The sequence below is a fragment of the Heterodontus francisci genome, chromosome 19, assembly GCF_036365525.1.
Source record: "Heterodontus francisci isolate sHetFra1 chromosome 19, sHetFra1.hap1, whole genome shotgun sequence".
Taxonomy (NCBI): Eukaryota; Metazoa; Chordata; class Chondrichthyes; order Heterodontiformes; family Heterodontidae; genus Heterodontus; species Heterodontus francisci.
The window spans coordinates 77,921,502-77,944,038 of NC_090389.1; the positions used below are offsets into that span (position 1 = coordinate 77,921,502).

The 22,537-nt window shown below is 45.4% G+C and overlaps 1 protein-coding gene across 3 annotated transcripts in view; it reads left to right on the plus strand.

Moving 5' to 3' along the window:
• The window catches only part of mst1rb (macrophage stimulating 1 receptor b), a 131,269-nt gene that overhangs the window by 72,788 nt on the left and 35,944 nt on the right, over window positions 1-22,537 (plus strand). For all 3 annotated transcript variants that reach the window (XM_068052055.1, XM_068052054.1, XM_068052056.1), the window contains 2 exons: window positions 10,736-10,874; window positions 19,714-19,850. In XM_068052055.1, the coding sequence (XP_067908156.1) occupies window positions 10,736-10,874; window positions 19,714-19,850 (276 nt within the window). The remainder of the gene's footprint in view (window positions 1-10,735; window positions 10,875-19,713; window positions 19,851-22,537) is intronic.

Here is a 22,537-nt window from a genome sequence, read left to right on the forward strand (position 1 = left end):
GTGGCTGTTTCCCACACAGTGCGGGCTTCTGACCCACATTTGAGCCTGATGGCGGGGTTCACAGCTTGCAGGGAAATCCAGCCCGATGTTTCCACTTGTGGAAGAGTCCAAAACAAGAGGCCATAAATATAAGATAGTCACTAATAAATCTGATTGGGTAAAGACATGACTCCTGAATTCCCAGAGAGTGGTGAGAATGTGGAACTCGCAGTCATAGAGGTCATATTTTATGATTTTTATGATTAGCATTCAATGCATTTAAAGAGAAGCTGGATAAACATATGGGAGGAGGGAATAGGAGGTTATACTGATAGGCTGAGAAGAAGAGGGGTAGGAGGAGATGGCTCATGTGGAGCACACACAGTGGAATGGAGCAGTTAGGTCAAATGGTCTGTTTCTGTGCTGAACATTCTATGCACAAACACTGAGTGACAAGAATTGGAATCCTGATAGATTTGGCATTTTTTCATCTCCCTTGCATAGGTGGATGGAGACCAATGTTCCACACAGGGGGACCATCAGTTAAGCTGGGGACAGGAAGGCAGAAAAGTGTTCATGCTAAATCCATGAAGTGCTGGAAACTTCACATAAGTTTTTTTTTACCCTTTTATGTGACATGGGCGTCACTGGCAAGGCCAGCATTTGTTGCCCATCCCTGATTGCCCTTGACAACTGAGTGGCTTGCTAGGCCATTTCAGAGGGCAGTTAAAAGTTAACCATATTTGCTATCGGTCTGAAGTCACATGTAGGCCAGACCAGGTAAGGACGGCAGATTTCCTTCCCCAAAGGACATTAGCGAACCAGATGGGTTTTTATGACAATTGATGATAATTTCACAGCACCAATACTGAGGCGAGCTTTCAATTCCAGACTTTTATTCATTATTTAAATTCCAACAGCTGCTGTGGTGAGATTTGAACCCGTGTCCCGAGGGCATCGGCTTGGGCCTCTGGATTACTAGTTCAGTGACGTTACCACTACACCACCGCCTCCCCTAGTAATAAGTGATCTGTCTCTACAGATATCGCATGTCTAATCACGTGAAGTATACAGTTATTTTTTTTAAATGGTGATGTAAGAATTCCTCAGTTCACTATTGGTAGTAAAGTTGTCATCGCCTTCTTTATACACACGCTAATGATGTCACAACAAATGATGAACAGAAGAATTCTTCCCCAACTCTGCTACTTCATATATTGAGACAGCCACCAACAAAGTGATGATTGGGATATTGAAGGCTCACCCACTTGCCGTCATGCAAGGCTCGCTCGGCAAATCATCATTCTTGACTACAAGTTTGAACAAAACTATCTGACTCACTCGTCTCAAGCTTCTTTGTACTGAGCACCACAAAAAAAAATCAGCTTCTCACACCCTTGTGTAAAACATATCTGTTTTACCTCAACTTTTTTTTCCATTCATCTGCATTGCTTGCCTTTCCCTCTTCTCTGTCTCTCTCTCTCTTCCTTTTATCCAGCTCTGTTCCTTCAATCTGCCACTCTCAATCTCCTGCAGCACTTCTGTGCTTGCTCTTCATTTTCTTTCTGTCAGACTGCGTCTTCATATTCCCACTCCATTTCTGGTTTTCTCTTTCTCTCCTCCATCTGTTTTCTCTCACTACCGCACTTCTGTTTCTCGTCCCTTCAGTGTCTCTCTCATGAACACTTTTGTTTTGTGTGTTTTTCTTTACTTCTGTTTCTTGTGTTGGTTCCCTACTTTGTTTTCCCCTCTCTACCTTCCTCCACATTTACATGGCTCTCACCTTCTCCTTTGTTTTATATGTGTCTCTCTCGCTCACCTCCCTCACTTTCAAAGTGTTTCTGGCTCCCTCCTCACTTTTGCCTCTGCTCGCCTCACTTCTACACCATGTATTTTTTGTCTCTACCCTTTCCCTCACTTTTTTCTCTCTCCTCCCTTACTTTTCCCTCCCATTTCCCCCCTCCCTCACTCTCTCTTTACACTTGCCCTTTTTGCCAGTCCAACAGTTTTCCTTTCAGTCTACTTCCTGCAACACGGGGAAGGTGATTGATCTGCCGGGCGAAATCAGACAGGTTTTATAAAGAGTGTGGGGAGCAGACTATTTAATGCTTGTGGTGGGAGTGGCAAGAAACTAAACAAGCTCCCACTGAAGTCGGGCAGGACTGTCTTGACCGCGCCATGCTGTGGTTAAGCCACTGATTTAACAGTCACTCTTATGCCATCTGTTATATATTAGAAAAACGGTGTGAAAAGTCTGGCAATCCTGAGCCTGGTGTTTCCACAGCTTTTATTTTACTCCTAGGGATACTACAATGATACAATATTCATCTATAGATCACAGCCCTTTGATTACTGGTCAATTCATAAATGTGACCTGTACAAACTGTTAGATAGGTCTTACTCCCTGGATGGAATTTTATGCTGGCGGCAGTGGTCTCGACATTGTGGGAAACTGACGGCGGCATCCCCATGTCTCCTCTTGTACGGAAGGCAATCTGAATTTAATACCAATCTTGACAGTGACAGGCCTTTGTAGGATTCAGGATCCTGTCGCCGCAAGTCCCGGCCTTGGAGAGCTGACGGCCAATCAGAAGCCGGCAGCTGCAGCGCCACCGCGGAGGTGGTGGCTGCTGCTGTAGCTGCAGCGACCAGACACTGAGGAGCGGCACTGGAGCCAGGCTTAAAGTAGGTCACAGCGGGAGGGGTCTTGCATGGTGGGGTTACGAGGGAAGGGGGTGGTGGGGGGGGGGGGCAGGGTTCAGCAGCAAGGGCTGGGGGTGGCCCTCTGCGAGCCCCCGTTCCTGATGTTGGGTCCCTCATTCAGGCATGAAGTGCCTTTGAAGGAGGGCCCCCGCCCCTCCCCCGCAGCCGGGAAGCCGCCCGCATGGTTTTTCATGCCGTGCTTCCCATGCGGCGGCAGGGCCGCCCACCACACGAGTAACTGTGGCTGTGGTGGGAAGAGCCCTTAATTAAGGATTAATTATCCAGTTAAGGGCCTCAATTGGCAGCGGGGCGGGAAGGCCGTTCACAGGCCTGTTTGTGGGAGCTTGCAGTGTGCAAACTGGCTGCAGTGTTTCCCACATTACAAGCATGACTACAATGCAAAAATACTTGGATGGCTTTAGGACATACAGGGTTGTGAAAGGCGCAAGTTCTTATCTTTGTTGCAGAAAATCACCTAGCTCAAAATATAGACATTTAGGGAGTGATTTTAAAGTAGCGGCCAAAATGAGTCCGAAGGCAGTGCAGTGGAAGCTGTGCCCACCTGTTCTTGCAGGTGTGAGGCCCTCCTCGACCCCCAAAAATAAATCTATCGGTGTCATTTTTTGAGTGGTCTACAGAGGTCTCTTTAAGGAGTGCTGGTTAGGCCATGAAACACCTGGTATAAATGGCCACGTGTGCACGCTGGCCATTCGTAACCGAAAATTGCAAATGAATTGCAAATTTAAGCAGCCTCCAGTCTGTTTCAGGTAGAGAGGCTGCTTGGCCCCTTTGCAGGCCAATTTGAAAATTGTATCAGGCAGGTCGTGGCTGTTAATGGGGTGACCAAGTTGCAAAGACTTTTAAATTGTTGACCACTTGTTTTCCAGGCAAAACATAGGTAGTTGGCCAGTTGGAAAATGCCCCCCACACAGTCCCTCAAAGAACAAAGAACAGTACAGCACAGGAACAGGCCATTCAGCCCTCCAAGCCTGCGCTGATCTTGATGCCTGCCTAAACTAACACCTTCTGCACTTCTGGGGCCCATATCCCTCTATTCCCTTCCTATTCATGTCTTTGTCACGATGTCTCTTAAACATCGCTATCGTAACTGCTTCCACCACCTCCCCTGGCAGCAAGTTCCAGGCACTCACCACCCTCTGTGTAAAGAACTTGCCTCGCACATCCCCTCTAAACTTTGCCCCCCGCACCTTAAACCTATGTCCCCTAGTAACTGACTCTTCCACCTTGGGAAAAAGCTTCTGACTATCTACTCTGTCCACGCCGCTCATAACTTGGTAAACCTCTATCATGTCGCCCCTCCACCTCCGTTGTTCCAGTGAAAACAATCTGAGTTTTTCCAACCTCTCCTCATAGCTAATGCCCTCCAGACCAGGCAACATCCTGGTAAACCTCCTCTGTACCTTCTCCAAAGCCTCCACGTCCTTCTGGTAGTGTGGTGACCAGAATTGCACGCAATATTCTAAGTGTGACCTAACTAAGGTTCTGTACAGCTGCAACATGACTTGCCAATTTTTATACTCTATGCCCCGACCGATGAAGGCAAGCATGCCGAATGCCTTCTTGACTACCTTATCCACCTGCGTTGCCACTTTCAGTGACCTGTGGACCTGTACGCCCAGATCTCTCTGCCTTTCAATACTCCTAAGGGTTCTGCCATTTACTGTATACCTCCGACCTGCATTAGACCTTCCAAAATGCATTACCTCACATTTGTCCGGATTAAACTCCATCTGCCATTTCTCCACCCAAGTCTCCAACTGATCTATATCCTGCTGTATCCCCTGACAATCCTCATCAGTATCCGCAACTCCACCAACCTTTGTGTCGTCCGCAAACTTACTAATCAGACCAGCTACATTTTCCTCCAAATCATTTATATATACTACAAACAGCAAAGGTCCCAGCACTGATCCCTGTGGAACACCACTAGTCACATCCCTCCATTCAGAAAAACACCCATCCACTGATACCCTCTGTCTTCTATGACCGAGCCAGTTCTGTATCCATCTTGCCAGCTCACCTCTGATCCCGTGTGACTTCACCTTTTGTACCAGTCTGCCATGCGGGACCTTGTCAAAGGCTTTACTAAAGTCCATGTAGATAACATCCACTGCCCTTCCTTCATCAATCATCTTCGTCACTTCCTCAAAAAACTCAATCAAATTAGTAAGACACGACCTCCCCTTCACAAAACCATGCTGTCTCTCGCTAATAAGTTTGTTTGTTTCCAAATGGGAGTAAATCCTGTCCCGAATAATCCTCTCTAATAGTTTCCCTACCACTGCCGTAGGCTCACCGGCCTATAATTTCCTGGATTATCCTTGCCACCCTTCTTAAACAAAGACACAACATTGGCTATTCTCCAGTCCTCTGGGACCTCACCTGTAGCCAATGAAGATGCAAAGATTTCTGTCAAGGCCCCAGCAATTTCTTCCCTTGCCTCCCTCAGTATTCTAGGGTAGATCCCATCAGGCCCTGGGGACTTATCTACCTTAATGCTTTGCAAGACACCCAACACCTCCTCCTTTTTGACAATGAGATGACTGAGACTATCTGCACTCCCTTCCCTAGGCTCATCATCCACCAAGTCCTTCTCTTTGGTGAATACTGATGCAAAGCACTCATTTAGCACCTCGCCCATTTCCTCTGGCTCCACACATAGATTCCCTTCTCTGTCCTTGAGTGGGTCAACCCTTTCTCTGGTTACCCTCTTGCTCTTTATATGTATAAAAAGCCTTGGGATTTTCCTTAATCCAGTTTGCCAATGACTTTTCATGACCCCTTTTAGCCCTCCTAACTCCTTGCTTAAGTTGCTTCCTACTGTCTTTATATTCCTGAAGTGCTTCATCTGTTCCTAGCCTTCCAGCCCTTACAAATGCTTCCTTTTTCTTTTTTGACTAGGCTCACAATATCCCGTGTTATCCAAGCTTCCCGAAACTTGCCAAACTTGTCTTTCTTCCTCACAGGAACATGCTGGTCCTGGATTCTAATCAGCTGACGTTTGAAAGACTCCCACATGTCAGATGTTGACGCTCGATGGTTTAATTTCCCCCGATGGTGAGGCATAATTTTGGTGGAAAAGCCATGGAAATGCCAGAAACACAATGTTAATGCCCTTGATTCACAACTCCTCCACTAAAGTTATGTCACAAAAGTCGGAGAGCCTCCTGGGGAAATTCACCCCCATTATCTGGTCAGGTATCGGAGGCTGATGTTGTTTGGTGGATAAATATTGGCTAGGGCACTGGGGAGAACTCCCGTGCTTTTCTTTAAATTTGTGCCATGGGATTTTTTTTTTACCGCAGGTATCTGAGGGAGGACAAAGTAATTCAATTCAAATATCACAGAATCATAGAATTGTTATTGCAAAGGAGGCCATTTGGCCCATCGTGTCTGCACCAGCTCTCCGAATGAGAAATTCACCTAATGCCATTCCCCTCCTTCTTCCCATAACTCCACATTCTTCCTTTTCATATAACTGTCTAAATCCCTTTTGAATGCTTCAAATGAACCTGCCTCCCCCACATTCTCAGGCAGTGCATTCCAGACCTTAACCAGTTGCCACATGTCACCATTGCTTCATTTGTTAATCACTTTAAACCTGTGCCCTCTCATTCTCAATCCTTTCACAAGTGGGAACAGTTTCTCCCTATCCACTCTGTCCAGAACCCTCATGATTTTGAATACCTCTATCACCTCTCAGCCTTCTCTTCTCCAAGGTAAACAGTCCCAACTTCTCCAATCTGTCTTCATAACTGAAGTTCCTCATCCCTGGAACCATTCTCATGAATCTTTTCTGTACTCTCTCCAATGCCATCGCATCTTTCCTAAAGTGTGGTGCCCAGAATTGGATGCAATACTCCAGATGAGGCCGAACTAGTGTCTTATACAAGTTCAACATAACTTCCTTGCTCTTGTACTCTATGCCCCTATTAATAAAACCCAGGACACTGTATGCTCTCTCAACCTGTCCTGCCACCTTCAATGACTTATGCACATATACACTCAGGTTCCTCTGCTCTTGCACCCACTTTAGAGTTGTCCCCTTTATGTTAATATGTTAAATATGAAGCACCTTAAAGGTTTTGTTTCTATATGTTTGAGTTGAGAAGACACGTACTTAGGTTTCCTTTCCCCACAATCAAATTTTGCAAAGTATTTCTCAGCTTGCCTGGTTCCTGCAAGGCAGTCTGTTTGAAATCATCAGCAAGACGTAGATAGCCCAGAGAGATTCTGTTCTTCAACCAAAAATGTTTGAGAACCACTCAACTAGAAGGATAAGGGCAGCAGGCACATGGCTCAGCATTGCCTGATAGTTGCCCTCCAAGTCACACACCATCCTTCACTGTGGCTGGGTCAAAATCCTGGAACTCCCTCCCTAACAGCACTGTGAGTGTACCTGCACTATATAGACTGCAGTGGTTCAAGAAGGTGGCTCACCACCACCTTTTCAAGGGCAATTGGCGATGGGCAGTAAATGCTTCCCCAGCCAGCTGCACCCACATCCTGAAAATGAATAAATATAAGTAAGAAAGAAAGACTTACAGTGCCTTTCGCAATCACCAGATGTCTCAAAGCACTTTTCAGCCAATGAAGTACTTTTTGAAGTGTGATCACTTTTGTAATGCAGGAAGTGCAGCAGTTGGTATGCACACAGCAAACTCCCGCAAGCAGCAATGTGATCTGTTATTTGTGACGTTGATTAAGAGATAACTATTGGCCTGGACACTGGGGCTAAGTCCCCTGCTCTTTTTCAAAATTGCAGCAGGGGATTTTTTTTTATATCCACTTGAACAGGTGGATGGGCCTCAGTTTAACATCTCATCGAAAAACAGCACCTCTGACAATGCAGCACTGGAGTGTTAGCCTTGATGTTTGTGCTCAATCTGGAGAGTGGGATTTGAACCTAGAACCATATGAGTCAGAAGTAAGCATGCTGCCAACTGAGCCACAACTGACATTGCAAATTTGATTACAAATTAGCCAGACATTGGGCATGTAAAGGCACATTCCAGATTGTAGTAAGCGAGCACTTTTTTTTATGGGAGCGGTCTGCTACACTGAAGTTGGAAATACATCTAGAGTAAAAAGGTGACAATTCAAAATATCTGTGAAGCAATATTACACTGAATTCTTAGCTCCCTCCTCCTCCATCATTCCCAAACAGTTTCAAATCATACTGATATACTGGATAAATTCATTTTATCCTCGATTTTGGATACTGAGATTTGGCTCAAAATTTGAGTGCAAATTAGGATAGAATTTTAAAATGAGTCCTTGCGACCTATGATTCTGTTTCTATTTCCTATTTTGTTTCCTGTCGAGAGCAAGTCTCTCTGCTCCCACTTTTATACCAATGTGAACAATTGAGTGGAATTTTAGGGTACATTTATTGGTGCAAGAAGTTTAGGTGTGTGTAGTATCAGCATTTTGCCACTCTGTAGTGAAGCATATTTAAACATTTCTGTTGACGTTGGATTGGGCAAAAAGATTTGAACACTGTGTTCCATTTTCCTGTCTCCTTTACCATGGTGAGAATAAACTTCATCTAAAATGTCCTGTCTGCAGGTAGACAAAGTTATAATACAGATCTAATTGAATGGTGGAACAGGCATCAGGGGCTGAATGGCTTCTGTCACGATGTTCCAATGATTGGAGATAAAATTTTAAGAGGAAACTTCTATTGTACGGTCATTACCACCTTACTTATCAGAGAAACTTACTGTTCTGTAGTTCTGTTGTACTAATTGTTCCCATGACAACACCCAGTGTTGTGTTGTAATCTGTCTAAAAACAGGTGGTGCTTCATTGTTGGTTTCACAGAAATTGCCTCCGGCACAACCACCTCTCACAACCTATCAGGAATCTGCCTGTGGATTCTCGGAGGGCCAGGTCTCAGCTATTGTACAGTTTAGGACTGCATCAGTGTAAATTACTTCACTATTGTAAAATAATTTTTTAAAAATTACTCAGCACCATGCTCAGTGGTAAAGAAAGAAAAGGCTTCTATTTTTATTGCACATTAATTTGTTACTCAGAAATGTCTCAGAGCACCTCATTTACAATCAATTACTTTTCAGGTGTAGTTACTGTTTTGTTTAATGGTAATGATACTATCGGGGGGTTGGTTAGCTCAGCTGGCTAGCGTGCGATGCAGAAAGATGCCATACATCACAGGCTTAATCCCCATACTGGCTGTGGTAGTTCATGGAGGCCTGCCTCCTCACCTTACCCCATGCTTGAGGAGTGGTGACCCTCAGGCTATATATCACCAACTGTCTGTCTAATGGGGAGAGATTCCTTTGGGATGAGGGCTAGAGCAATGATACTGTGCATGACCAGAAGAGGTCATGATCTTACTATAGATTGCTAAAATAGGGTAGTACAGGCAACCTGATTCCACACAATTCCTGATACAGTGGACTGGATTTTGTCCCTGCAGTGAGGATCCTGATGCTTGACTGGTTGCTGCGGCAACCCTGCGTCAGTCATTTTCGGAAGCCCTGATGGAATTCAATGTTAATCAGGCAGTTTACTGCCTGCAATGTGGGCTTCCATCCCTTGAAGGGTAGAGGCCCGAACTCCAAGAGCTGCTGGCCAGTTAGAGGGCTGAGAGTTCTTCAGCCCTAGCAGTGCTGGCCACTGCTGGGACTGCAGCAGACCCAGACCACCCAGCATGAGGAGGCCCCAGAATCAAGGAGGTGGGGGGGGTGTCTTTCATCAGGGGTGGACCTTCAGCTGGGCATCCCTTCCCCCGAGCCCGCAGGGAGGCTGCCAGCTTTCAGATGGCGGAAGGCCCTCGACCCTACTCCCTCCACTGCTGGTAAAATAGCAGCAGCAGCAGCGAGAAGAGGTCCTTAAGTGGCCAATTTTTGGCCTCACGGCCTCTGGGTGGGAAGGCCATCCTTGACCTCCGGCAAAATTCCATGATATCGGGAAGGCAATGAGCACTCCACCTCCTGCATTCCCTTGTCATTTTATGCACCGCCACCCCACACCCTGCCCCCACCTCCCAGCATGTCCCTAGAGGGCTGGTAAACTTCAGCCAGGTACGTGCAGGTTCTGCTGTTGGGTTGGTGCATTTGCTTCAGGAAGGAGAAGGCTGCTGATCCATTTCTGTTTATTGGAGATGCTTGCTGATCGAGCCTGCCATTGACCTCAACAGACAGCACGATATTAGCATCTTTCTGACTTAAAATCTCTGCTATTTCTAGAAGTCTGGGTAACGATTAAACTGAATTCCTCCAAAATATGGAAGAGATAAAAGCATCATTGCAATGAAAAGAATTTTCCTCCTCCAGGATGATAAAGGCTCATTTGTCGCTTGTCCGTCTTACTTCATGTATTCTTGTTGGTTCTTCAACTTTTTTTGCCAGTTTTCTCACTGAAATCAACATCACTAAAACAAATTATTATTAATACTCTGTGGAAGCTTGCTGTGTGCAAGTTTTGGCTGCTGCATTCCCTACATTATAAGTGACTATGCATCAAGGGGACTTCATTGGCTATAAAATGCTTTGGGAATCCTGAGGTCAATTCAAGTCTTTCTTTTCCCTCCTTTCCTCGTCCTAAAGTGTTAACTCTTTCCTGGAGTATGGTACATAGGCACTGGTACTCTACAGAACCTCGCTCGAGTGTCCGTTCATCAAGCCTCCATGACCATTACCAAGTACATTCACTGAGGTGGCATCACGGGGTAACCTTGACTACCCTCCCCACTTTTGCATGCACGCATGCTGCCCTTATCACCACCGCAGCTCAGATCAGCCGACTTGATACAGACACTGGATTGAACTGAGATCCTTCCTGATCTGTGTGGCCCCGATAATCACAGCTTCAATCCATCTGAGTCATTGGCGAGGTGGGCAGCGTGGGGAGGGAGGAGGTCTGCCTGCGTTCTGAAATACTGTGTAATGCAGCATGTTGAGAGGGTTAAAATGTTGAGCTGCAGCCCTTCCTTCTTGTTTGGAATGAAATGCATGCCTAATTCAATTTTAATTTGGGAATAGAAAGGTCTTATGTTTTCTGGCAGGTTGTTGTGTAAACTGGAAATCACTGGAATACATCAGCCTAACACTTCGACAGAGATCAATATCACTATTCAAGAGCCGAACCATAATGGCGAGTTCTCCATCAGTGGATCCACCTCCATCGCAGGATTTGAATTTGTGGTGAGGTTCCTACAGTCTTGTGATCGTTAACATTTGTGATTCGCTTATTTTTTTTCCCACATGCAGGTTTTGAGTGCTAAATTTGTTATTAAGATGCTCCCTTTAGATTGTAGAACCACCTCATGTAAAAGTTATCCTTCAGTCCTCCAGGGTTTTTATTGCTCTGGAATTTGACCCCATTTATATTGAGACAAGATCCACAGCACCCATAACAATGGGAAAAGAACTGTGCAGAGCTCACACCTGTCTACTGGCAATTGGAGCTCAACTCACTCAACTGGGTTTAATATACGGCCGTTTTGGTGTAAAAATCTGCACACCTCCATGTAGTGAAATGGGTTTGTGATCTGTCTCAATCTTATTGTAATTTTCACCCCTAACTGTTTCACAACCTTTAACAACTCTGAAAACTAAAATGTCATAAGATCTAATGCATAAATCACACTCTTATAATTAGAAGATGTAAGGAAACCTCTAAATATGTGTCTTAGCCACTGGTGAATGCAATGTCGGAGAAACAGAACATTCTGGTGAATCAGCATCAGCTTATTTCCGATTTCTAGCTTTTCAGTTTTTTTCCTTTTCGTTTTCTTGGCTTTTGCAATGTTATACGTTATCATTGGTATGCAGTGAATCATGTTTCATTAAAACATTCTTAATTTCATGGCCCTGAAATAACACTGTGCCCAGAGCTCACTGGCCTCTATTTCCAGCAGCTCTTTGCCTGCTGTGTTATAAATCAGTGCAGCCGAGGTTTGGGTTCAGCTGTCCAGGCTGTTGTACAAGTGGCATCTCGACAGCACCCATTAAAGTAAAGAAAACCACCTCCGAGTCCTTTAAAGGAAGGGAGGGAAAATGAAGTGGATGCTGAGCATCAGAGGAAAGAAAATCCGAAGTGGAGAAGAGGGAAAGCAGAGATAAAGGGCTGAATTTTTAGACCCCCATGGGGCAGGCATGGAGGCTGCAGACGTGGAATTTTGCACCGCTGGCTGGAATTTTCCAGTCGGCCTCCAGGTTCCCAGAGCTGCCAGGGAACAGTGTAGGTTTGAGGAAGTGTATAGGGGAGGTGGTGGTATAGTGGTAATGCTACTGGACTAGTAATTCAGAGTCCAGGCTAAAGCACAAAGGGCATGGGTTCAAATCCCACTGCACCATATGGTGAAGATTAAATTCAGTTAATAAATCTGCAACTTAAAAACTAATCTAATGTTAACCATGGAACTGTTGTTGTAAAAATCCATCTGGTTCACTAATGTCCTTTAGGGAAGGAAATCTGCTGTCCTTACCTGGTCTGGCCTACATGTGACTCCAACCACATCCCATAAACAAAGAGGGAGGACAAAAAAAGGTGGCCTCCCTATAGCAGCCCAGGGTCCCAGCTGCTCCAGACAGACTTAGAGGCCATCCCTGGCTGCTGCAGTCATTTTTAAGTTAAATAAGTTGGAGAGAGAGTGCCTCCATCTTGCCCTCTATCTCACTTACCCGAAAAGGCAGACTGCTACTTCTTCAGTGCTCGAGGGCCTCCTATTGGCCCTCCAGCTTTGAAAGCCCACCCACTGATGTTTGTTGGACAGCAAGCGCTCTAGCCATTAATTGGCTAATTTGGGGAAAATCACAGCCTGGTGACTGTTCCCCACTCAGTGCGGCTTCTGACCCCCACTTGACCGTGACGGCAGGGTTCTGAAGCCCGCAGGGAAAATCCTGCCCAGAGAGGAGAGTTTGGAAAGTAGGGAAGAAAGGTGTTAAAGTGGAAGGATTTAGGGAGGGAGTTTCAGGCGGCACTGGTATTAGAGCTGAAAGAATGGCCACCAATGTTGGAATGAAAGACGGAAGGACTTATATTTATATAGTGCCTTTCAGGACCTTGGGCGTCTCAAAGTGCTTTACAGCCAATGAAGTACTTTTGAAGGGTAGTCACTGTAGGAAATGGAATGAATGGGGAATATGAAGTACCAGTACATGCAAAATGCAAAGTTATGTGGTTGGAGCAGATCGCGTAGGTAGAATGGGACTAAGCTATGGATGGGATTGAAAATGAGGATTTTAAAAGCGATTAGCTGGGACACTGGGAGCCAGCGCAGCTTGCCCAGGCTGATAGTAGAGGCCAGTGTTCTAAATAAGTGGTAGCTGTTGGAGACAAGGAGACTGTCTGGGTAATAAAGGCATGGATTAAGGTTTCAAAAATGATGAGGGAGAGGCAGGGACAGAGGCAAACATTGTTTTCAGAGATGCAAGAATGGTCTAAGCAATAGATTAGGAGGAAAACCCAGCTCACAGTTGAACATCGAGACAAAATTCCCCATCTCCAGATCTAATTTAGTTTCGTAGTTGGTCACAAACCTAGTGATCTTTTTTAGTATTATAATTTTGTTTTGCTCTTTCTGCTCTAAGCCTTTCCATACATACAGTGGGCTGGTTTTCCATCTGATATTTACTTTTTATTTTGTTTTCCTCTAATTGTGGCCTAACCAGAGCTTTATAAGGTTCAGTATAATTTCCCTGCTTTTGTACTCAATGCCTCTATATATGAAGCCCGAGATCCCATATGCTTTACTAACCACTCTCTCAATATATCCTGCCACTTCAAAGATGATTGTACATGCATCCCCAGATCCCTCCATTCCTGCACACTCTTTAGAACTGATCCTGCTCCCATCAGTGTCCCACTGATCTTCGCCAGCCAGTGAAAGCAAATTTTCTGCACTACTCCAAGGAGACATGGTGACAGGTGAGATAGTTCCCTACAGCTTGGGAAATTGGAATTGGATGATTTAATTGGCTCCAAGTGACAATACTAAAGCCTGCATTAACCAATGCAGAGACAACTTACAACAATAGCTACTTCATTTATAGAGGGCCTTTAACGTCCCAAGGCACTTGTTACGACTGAGGCGGGAGGAGTGCATTGTTAACTCAGTCCCACTTCTCCACCGGTCACAACATATCAATAAATTTTCCTACTTCTGATACAGTCAATTAGATACTCTATTTGTCCCCAGGATAAAGCACCCCAACTAGCTTTCTTTAATAAACAACAAAATTATCTGTTTATTATAAATCAAGTCTTAACCAGTAATGAAGTAAACATATACGCGAATTGAAATATTAAAGCCCCTTTTTTTATCCCAGCTCTCACGCACACGCACATACATCTAAAAACCAGTTAACCAGACAAAAAAAAAGGTTTCACATAGGTGTAATAGTAGGTGTGCAGCAACACAGGTTTCAGTTCTCACACATTTGATGCAAAGTCCTTTTAAAGATGCAAGGTTTCTGCACACATTCAGGATGTCTCAAAAATACAGGAGACAACAATACAACTTCATTCAGGCTTTTGCTTTTCAATAGCAGAGATTCTTCAAAGAAAAGTAATTGTTGTCTGGTTTTTCTTCCGATCTCCTGGCAGGTCAATATGCAGATCTCCAACTGCCTCTTTTAGTCCAAAAACCAGATGGCTTTTAACAGTTCAAAATGAAACCAAACTTTTTCCAGGAAAGTCTTATGATAATCATGAATTCTGTCTTATCACAACACTACCCTCCCCGGCTACTTCCCCCCACTACGTTTACTTGAAATCACATGTTTTCTAGTACTTGTTTACTGGTCAACCTTTTGTTCACCTTTCTTTTAAAAAAAAGGCACCCGAAGTACAGCAATATCCAGATGATTCAATGTCCATGAAATCCTTTTCAGTTTTTAAAAATATACATTCCCAAGTTTTAACACAAAATGGTGTTATGACCAAGGCGGGAGTAATGCACTGTTAATTCAGTCCCACTACTTCACAGGTCATAGTATATTAGTAAAGTTTCCCACCTACCGGAAAGTAACCGAATCAAACTCTTTATTTGTCCCCCAGAATAAAGCACACCAAACCAGTTTTCTTTAAATAACAACAAAATTAACTAATTATTAATAAACTAAGTCTTAAACAATAATGAGATAACTCTATATGTGAAAAGATTTTTTTTTTAAACTTCTTATTCTTCCTAACCCTCATACACACACACACATATATTCAAAAAGAAACCAGTTAATTGGGAAAAAAGGATGTTTTCGGATTACAACTGTTTCTTAGGAATAATAAAATAATTAGGTTGTCACGTTCTGGTAGGATATTTCTGGGTTGGAAGAGTGTCCCAGAGTCGAATAGTTGGATTCCACTCGAAGTCTGTCCAGGCAAGATTGATGAACAGACTGTGATGGGTAGGCGGTCACGGCACTTAGCCTGCAGCAGGCGTCACACAGATCTTTCAGCAAAGGGTGTAGCAACAGGTTGACTTGGGTTTTGAAATAGCAGACTAGTAATAGAAGCTTTCTCGAGCTTTCAGGATCTCTCAAAACATATGAGGCAACAGGAATCACTCCTGAGGCAGGGATTTCTCAAAGCCGGGAGGCAGTAGGAATCTGCTACCTTTAAAAACGCAGGGCCTCCTCTCAGCAAAGGAGCCTTGCTTCACAGAGAGCAGCAACTCCTCTTTTCCTGGGTCTTTTCCTCTCCAGGGGTCTTTTTTCTCTCTCCAGGCAGACCACAGCAACCACTTCAAATGTAGAATTTCTTTTTACAAGAGAGGCAAGCCTTCTTTTCAAGGGAGAGGTCTTTTTCTCTGGACTGTAAAAAACAGGTCCCAGCCAGTTTGTTCTGCCTCCTGCCTGTCAGCTTACTGGTCTCCACAATGCAGTCTGTCCCACTCAATTCAAACACCAAGTTTCAGCATTCAATGTTCACAGAAAATCCTTTTCACAGTCTTTTAAAAACACACAGAATTCTAAGCTTACAAATAAAAAAACAAAACTCTTTGTGACAATGGAAACTCACATAACGCACTTCACAGCAGCGAAATGCAACAGAAAATTGGCACAGAGCTAAAGGAGGAGACACTATGGTAGGTGACCAAACACTTGGTCAAAGTCACCTTCGCCTCCATGCTCACTTCTTTGACCAGGAGTCCTCCCCCCGACCAGCAGACCCATTCACCTGCCTCCAGTATTCTCCCTTTACTTGGACCCCTCCCCCTGGCCTCTTACCCCCTCTTGATCGGTTCATTGAAAACTGTCGGCGAGACATCGGTTGTCTCAATTTCTCTGTCCCCCCCCCCACTCACTCTAACCTGCCCCCCTCTGAACTTGCCGCACTCCGTTCTCTCAGGTCTAACCCTGACATTGTCATCAAAACCTGCAGACAAGGGTGGTGATGTTGTTATCTGGCGTACCAACCTCTACCTTGCAGAGGCTCAGCGCCAAATCTCAGTCACTTCTTCCTACTTCCCCCTGGACTATGACCCCACCAGCGAACATCAAGCTACTGTCCACAGGACTGTCACTCACCTCATCTCCTCTGGAGATCTTCCCTCTACAGCTTCCAACCTCATAGTCCCGCAACTCCGGACAGCCCGCTTCTACCTCCTTCCCAAAATCCACAAACAGGACTGTCCTGGCAGACCCATCGTTTCAACCTGTTCCTGCCCCACTGAACTTATTTCTTCCTATCTTGACTCCCTTGGTCCAGTCTCTTCCCCCTACATCTGTGACTCTTCTGACGCCCTACGTCACTTTGACAATTATCACTTTCCTGGCCCTAACTGCCTCCTCTTCACTATGGACGTCCAATCTCTCTACACCTCCATCCCCCACCAGGACGGTTTGAGGGCTGTCTGCTTCTTCCTTGAACAGAGGCCCAACCAGTCCCCATCCACCACCACCCTCCTCCGCCTGGCTGAACTTGTTCTCACATTGAATACCTTCTCCTTCAACTCCACTCACTTCCTTCAAGTAGAAGATGTTGCAATGGGTACCCGCATGGGTCGTAGTTATGCCTGTCTTTTTGTGGGATATGTCGAACATTCCTTGTTCCAGTCCTACTCAGGCCCCCTCCCCCAACTCTTTTTCCGGTACATTGATGACTATCGGTGCCGTTTCCTCCCACCCTGATCTGGAAAACTTCATCAACTTTGCTTCTAATTTCCACCCTTCTCTCACCTTCACATGGTCCATCTCCGACACTTCCCTTTCCTTCCTCGACTTCTCTGTCTCTATCTCTGGGGATAGTCTGTCTACTAATATTCATTATAAGCCCACCGACTCCCACAGCTACCTCGACTACACTTCTTCACACCCTGCCACCTGTAAGGACTCCATTCCATTCTCCCAGTTTCTCCATCTCCGACGCATCTGCTCTGATGATGCTAACTTCCACGACAGTGCTTCTGATATGTCTTCCTTTTTCCTCAACCAAGGATTCCCCCCCACTGTGCTTGACAGGCTATCAACCATGTCCGACCCATTTCCCACACCTCTACCCTCACCCCTTTCCCTCCCTCCCAGAATTGCGACAGGGTTCCCCTTGCCCTCACTTTCCACCCCACCAGCCTCCACATCCAAAGGATCGTCCTCCGCTCAGTCCGCAAGCAGGACCCCGAACTTCCAGTTGCTTGCCATTTCAACACTCCCCCCTGCTCTCATGCTCACATCTCTGTCCTGGGATTGCTGCAGTGTTCCAGCAAACATCAACGCAAGCTCAAGGAACAGCATCTCATTTACCGATTAGGCATACTACAGCCTGCCGGACTGAGCATTGAGTTCAATAATTTCAGAGCATGATGGGGCGCCCTTTTTATATTTAGTTATTTTTTCTTTTTTTATTTGTTTATTTTAGTTTGTTTAGTTTGTTTCTACTGTGCCTACCCACTGATTTTTGTTAAATGTTTGTGCTTGGAGCCAGGGCTGTTCATTTTACAGTCAATTAACACCCTCTCTGCACTAACGCTTTGTCTTTCAGCACACTATTAACATACCGTTTGCCTTTGTTCCATGACCTACTGGTCAGTTATTCTCTGTGACCCTGTCCTATCAACACCTCTTTTGTTATCTCTTGCCCCACCCCCGCTTTACTTGCTTAAAACCGTTTACATTTCTAATATTTGTCAGTTCCGATGAAAGGTCTCTGACCTGAAACATTGACTCTGCTTCTCTCTCCACAGATGCTGCCAGACCTGCTGAGTATTTCCAGCATTTTTTGTTTTTATTTCAGATTTCCAGCATCTGCAGTATTTTACTTTTATTAACTTGGCACAAAGAGGAAGGTTTTAAGCAGAGTTTTAAGGGAGGAGAGAGAGTTGGAGAAGCAAAGAGGTTTGGGGAGGGAATTCCAGAGCCTTAGGCCTTATATGGTTGAAGCCTTAACGTTAACAGCAGGGAAGTAGTTGTTCTCTCAAGTTGACCCTCGCATGTAGTTACCGCCATCCCTTCTCTGTGACCTAATGGAAGAATTTATTGCTGCAGTATCATGTATGTGGGTGAGTTAATGCAGTATCTTGCAAATAGATGGACAAACTGGAACCTTGGCCCATTCATGTTAGTTCACCTAACTGCTGCTTTTGTCTCAAATGGTAAAAGGTAGAATCTTCAGGTGTTCCTGCTCACCTTCCAATACCTTGACTCAAGAGGCTATTCTTTGGTATAAGGGTTGTATCAGGAGCCAGTTTGACAATGAGGAGGAGTGTGTCACAGCCATATGCAACCTTATCCTCACTTATGTGCTTACCAGTCCCTGGGTGGTGATCAGAAGTAGGAACTGGGTGGCACAGTGGCACTGTGGTTAGCACCGCAGCCTCACAGCTCTAGCAACCCGGGTCCAATTCTGGGTAGTTCCTGTGCGGAGTTTGCAAGTTCTCCCTGTGACTGCGTGGGTTTTCTCCGGGTGCTCCGGTTTCCTCCCAAATGCCAAAGACTAGTGGGTTGATAGGTAAATTGGCCATTGTTTTAAAAAAAATTGCCCTTAGTGTAGGTAGGAGAATTGAGGGAAGGTGGGGATGTGAGAGGGAAAATGGGATTAATGTAAGATTAGTATAAATGAGTGGTTGATGGTCAGCACGGACTTGAAGGGCCTGTTTCGGTGCTGTATCTTTCTATAACTCACTCCATCCCTGTATTTTCCTCCGATCAGGGGGTATAAAGCCAATTGCAGTTCCATTACAGCTGCCCTCTGCTGGAATCACTTAGCTCTGCACAGATGAAGGAATGAACCTAACATAACATAAAAACATAAGAAATAGGAGCAGGAGTAGGCTATTTGCTCCCTCGGGCCCACTCCGCCATTCAATAAGATCATGGCTGATCTGATTGTGGCCTGAACTTCACTTTCCTGCCTGTCCCCATAACCTTGATTCCCTTGTAGATCAAAAATCTGTCTAACTCAGCCTTGAATATATTCAGTGACCCAGCGTCCCCTGCTCTCTGAGGAAGAGAATTCCAAAGATTAGCGACCCTCTGAGAGAAGAAATTCCTCCTCATCTCCGTCTAAAATGGGAGACCCCTCATTCTGAAACTGTGCTCCCTCGTAATAGATTCCCCCAGGAGGGGAAATATCCTCTCTGCATCTACCCTGTCAAGCTCCCTCAGAATCTTATGTTTCAACAAGATCACCTCTCATTTGTCTATACTTCCAATGACTATAGGCCAAACCTGCTCAACCTTTCCTCACAAGACAACCCCTTCAGCCCTGGAATCAACCTAGGGAACCTTCTCTGTACTGCCTCCAATACAAGTATACCCCTCCTTAAATAAGGAGACCAAAAGTGTACGCAGTACTCTAGGTGCAGTCTCACCAATGCCCAGCACAGTTTTAGCAAGACTTCCCTACTTTTATACTCCATCCCCCTTGCAATAAAGTCCTGGGACCTGGGATTGTTCCCATCTGTTTGGCACAGCCCCGGAGCAAGCTATACACTTACTAAGCCCGTGGTTCTAATATATTTGAATATTGGTGGAATCTGTAATTTCTGCAGATGTTAGTGGTTGTTGGGTAGCTCTGAACCCACAGAATCATTTTTTTTTGTAGGAACCTGTCATAACGCGCGTGACTCCGACATATGGCCCTCTAGCTGGTGGGACTTTGGTAACGTTACTCGGGAGACATCTGACAGTTGGCAATAACCAGAAGGTGACAATCGGTGGGAAAGACTGCACCATAAAGAGGTAAGAGATTCGGACAGCGGAAAGCTGCACAGTCGCTTATTTAAACCTTTGACTTTGGAACATCTCGTTCCAAATTGATTAAAAATATCAGATTTTAAAGAGGACAGTTACAGTGTTAGATTTGGACTGGATCCTTGATCCTGGATCCAGCATAAAAACTTATAAGTTTCTGCACTATAGCAGTCCTGGCATCTGCAATGGCACAAGTATTTAATAATTTAAGAAGATTGCAGGGGAGAAATCGGTTAGCGACAGATTGGTTAGTCCTTGACCAGTAAGGTGTTCTGATACAGCTTGCCTGTCAAACTCTGCATAAAATTGACCATCTCAGAGGCCAACAGACTCCTTCTTAGGTAGGTCCAGAGTTGGGAGGGAAAGGTGAACAGGAGGGGAGCGAATGCAGGCAGCAGCATTGGTATGGAGCACCTCTTGAAGGTTTATTCATCTTGTCTTGGGCAAGACTGCTTATAATGCTGCTGTAGACCCTGAAAAAATTTGGCATTGTTTTCTGACCAATTTCGGCTGGGGTCCCAGAACCCTCATTAGTATATGTAAGCGTCTGCTTCAGGTGGATGTCCAGACGCCTAAATCCAATTTCTCGTTCGCTGCACTTTTGGGTGAATTGGGCCTGGGACAGAGTGCCCTGAAACTGGTGGGCGTTGCACCCGTTTAACGCCCAAAAAAATGGGTGCAATGCATAACAATTTCTTCCCCCGCGTGTAAATTTTTGTGTTGGTCAAGGCGGAGGACGTCTGTGCTAATGAATGGAGAACGTAACATTTTAGATGGCTACTTAGCACACCCAGTTCAGGTATAGTATACACAGGAAGGCTCCCTCTATGCTGCCCCAAAAGTGTGCTTCGGCGCCAGTCTGAAAGAGGGTGTCCTATTGCACCAGCATGACAGTTTCCCATTTCACACACCTGCCTCCTGAATGCGAATGTCAATTTGAGGTGCAGTTTTTGCCTTGGCTCCAGAACAGGTTACAAACTGCTTAACGTGATCTCGTAAATAGGTCTTTACAGTCAAATTACAGAGGCAACTCTCATTCCATCTGTCTGCTTCCAGAGATGATGAGGTCGTACATAACCTACTGAATCGCCCAATTCCACCCTCCCCAGCTCTAACCTTTTAATGTAAAATATTTCTTTGTTATTTAGTAATGAGTGAGGGAGATAATAATTACGTGACTGAGTTTACTTCACAGTACACCCATCTATTTACAAAGAAGGAATTACATTCCCAACATTCCCAACTCATATCTCCCTTTCCTCCTCAAGGCCATTGAACATGTTGCCACCTCTCCAATCCTGCAACTCCCTTTGAATCCCTCCAATTAAGTTTCTGCCCTTTCACCAAAAGGGCCTTAACCAGTCAGCAATCACATATTCTGTGACTGTGACCATGGTGCATTCTAACTTTTAAATATTCTGGACAATGTACTACTGAAAGAGCTGGAACTTAACTGAGGTCGGAAGACAGAAGTTTAGTGTCAAAAACAATATGGCCAGAATTTTATGTTAGGGCGGAGGCCCGCCCACCGGCCTAAAAGTTGGGGGAGAGCCAGCCTCCGCTGGGCCCAGAAGCCACGCATGATTTTACGTGGCACAGGCCCTGATTTGGCCTTGGGCAGGACTTACGCTCCTCTGAGGCAGGAAGTCCCGCCTCCAAGAGCTGCTGGCCAATCAGCGGGGCTGGCAGCTCTTCAATCCCAGCAGCACCACCAGGAGCGGTACACTGTTGGGACTGCAGCAAGTGAGAGGAGCAGCACTGGAGGAGGTCCCAGAATTGAGGTAAGTGCCTGGGGCCTTGCTGGGGACAATCAGCTGAGCCCCGGCGAGTTGGGGTGGAGGGTGGTCAGTCGAGGTGGGTTGGGAGGAGCTACTCCTGTGTAAGTGGCTTGTGCCATGAAGGGGCGGCCCTCTGTGGGGCACAGGATGCCAAATTAGGAGGACCCCACCCCCTTGCCCACAAGGAGACTGCCAGGGTTTACCTGGTGGTCTCCTCACGTGGCGGAGGGCCCACCCGCCACTGGTAAAATGCCAGCGGTGGTGGGAGGAGGCCCTTAAGTGGCAATTAATTGGCCACTTAAGGGCGTTAATTGGCCTGGGGCAGGTAGGCTGTTTGCCACCTCCCCCACCGCTCATAATATTGTAGTGGGGTGGGAAGGCAACGGGAATGGCACCATATTTGACACAATTGACATTGGTATAATAATAGGGATCGGAGGGATAGTCATATGAGTTTGAAGTTATGGTGAATTGTTGAGATTGAGTAATGGAAGCTTTACCCCGTCGTTGGTTGTGATTTACCTCAACAGAGATAGTTTGGAACATATCAAAGTTTGATCAGTTCAAAATATACCCATTTGTTTTAGCGGGCACAGGTGTGCAGGTTTCTGATCATCTCCTTTCTCATCTTATCAAGAATCCAGGCCCTTGAAGTTGCAGGAACTCCCTTGTCAGGAAAAGACTCTACTGTTAGTGTTGGAAGATGTCCATGAAAAATTACTTGAGCAAAACATGGGAACAAGAGTTAGGCCTCGAGCTTGTTCCTTCATTCAATTACATCATGGCTGATCTGTATCTGATCTCCTGCTTTGGTTCCATAACCCTTACAATCTTTGCGTAAATAAAAAATCTATTAGTTTCAGTTCTTAATTTACAGATGACTGTGCCTCAACAGCT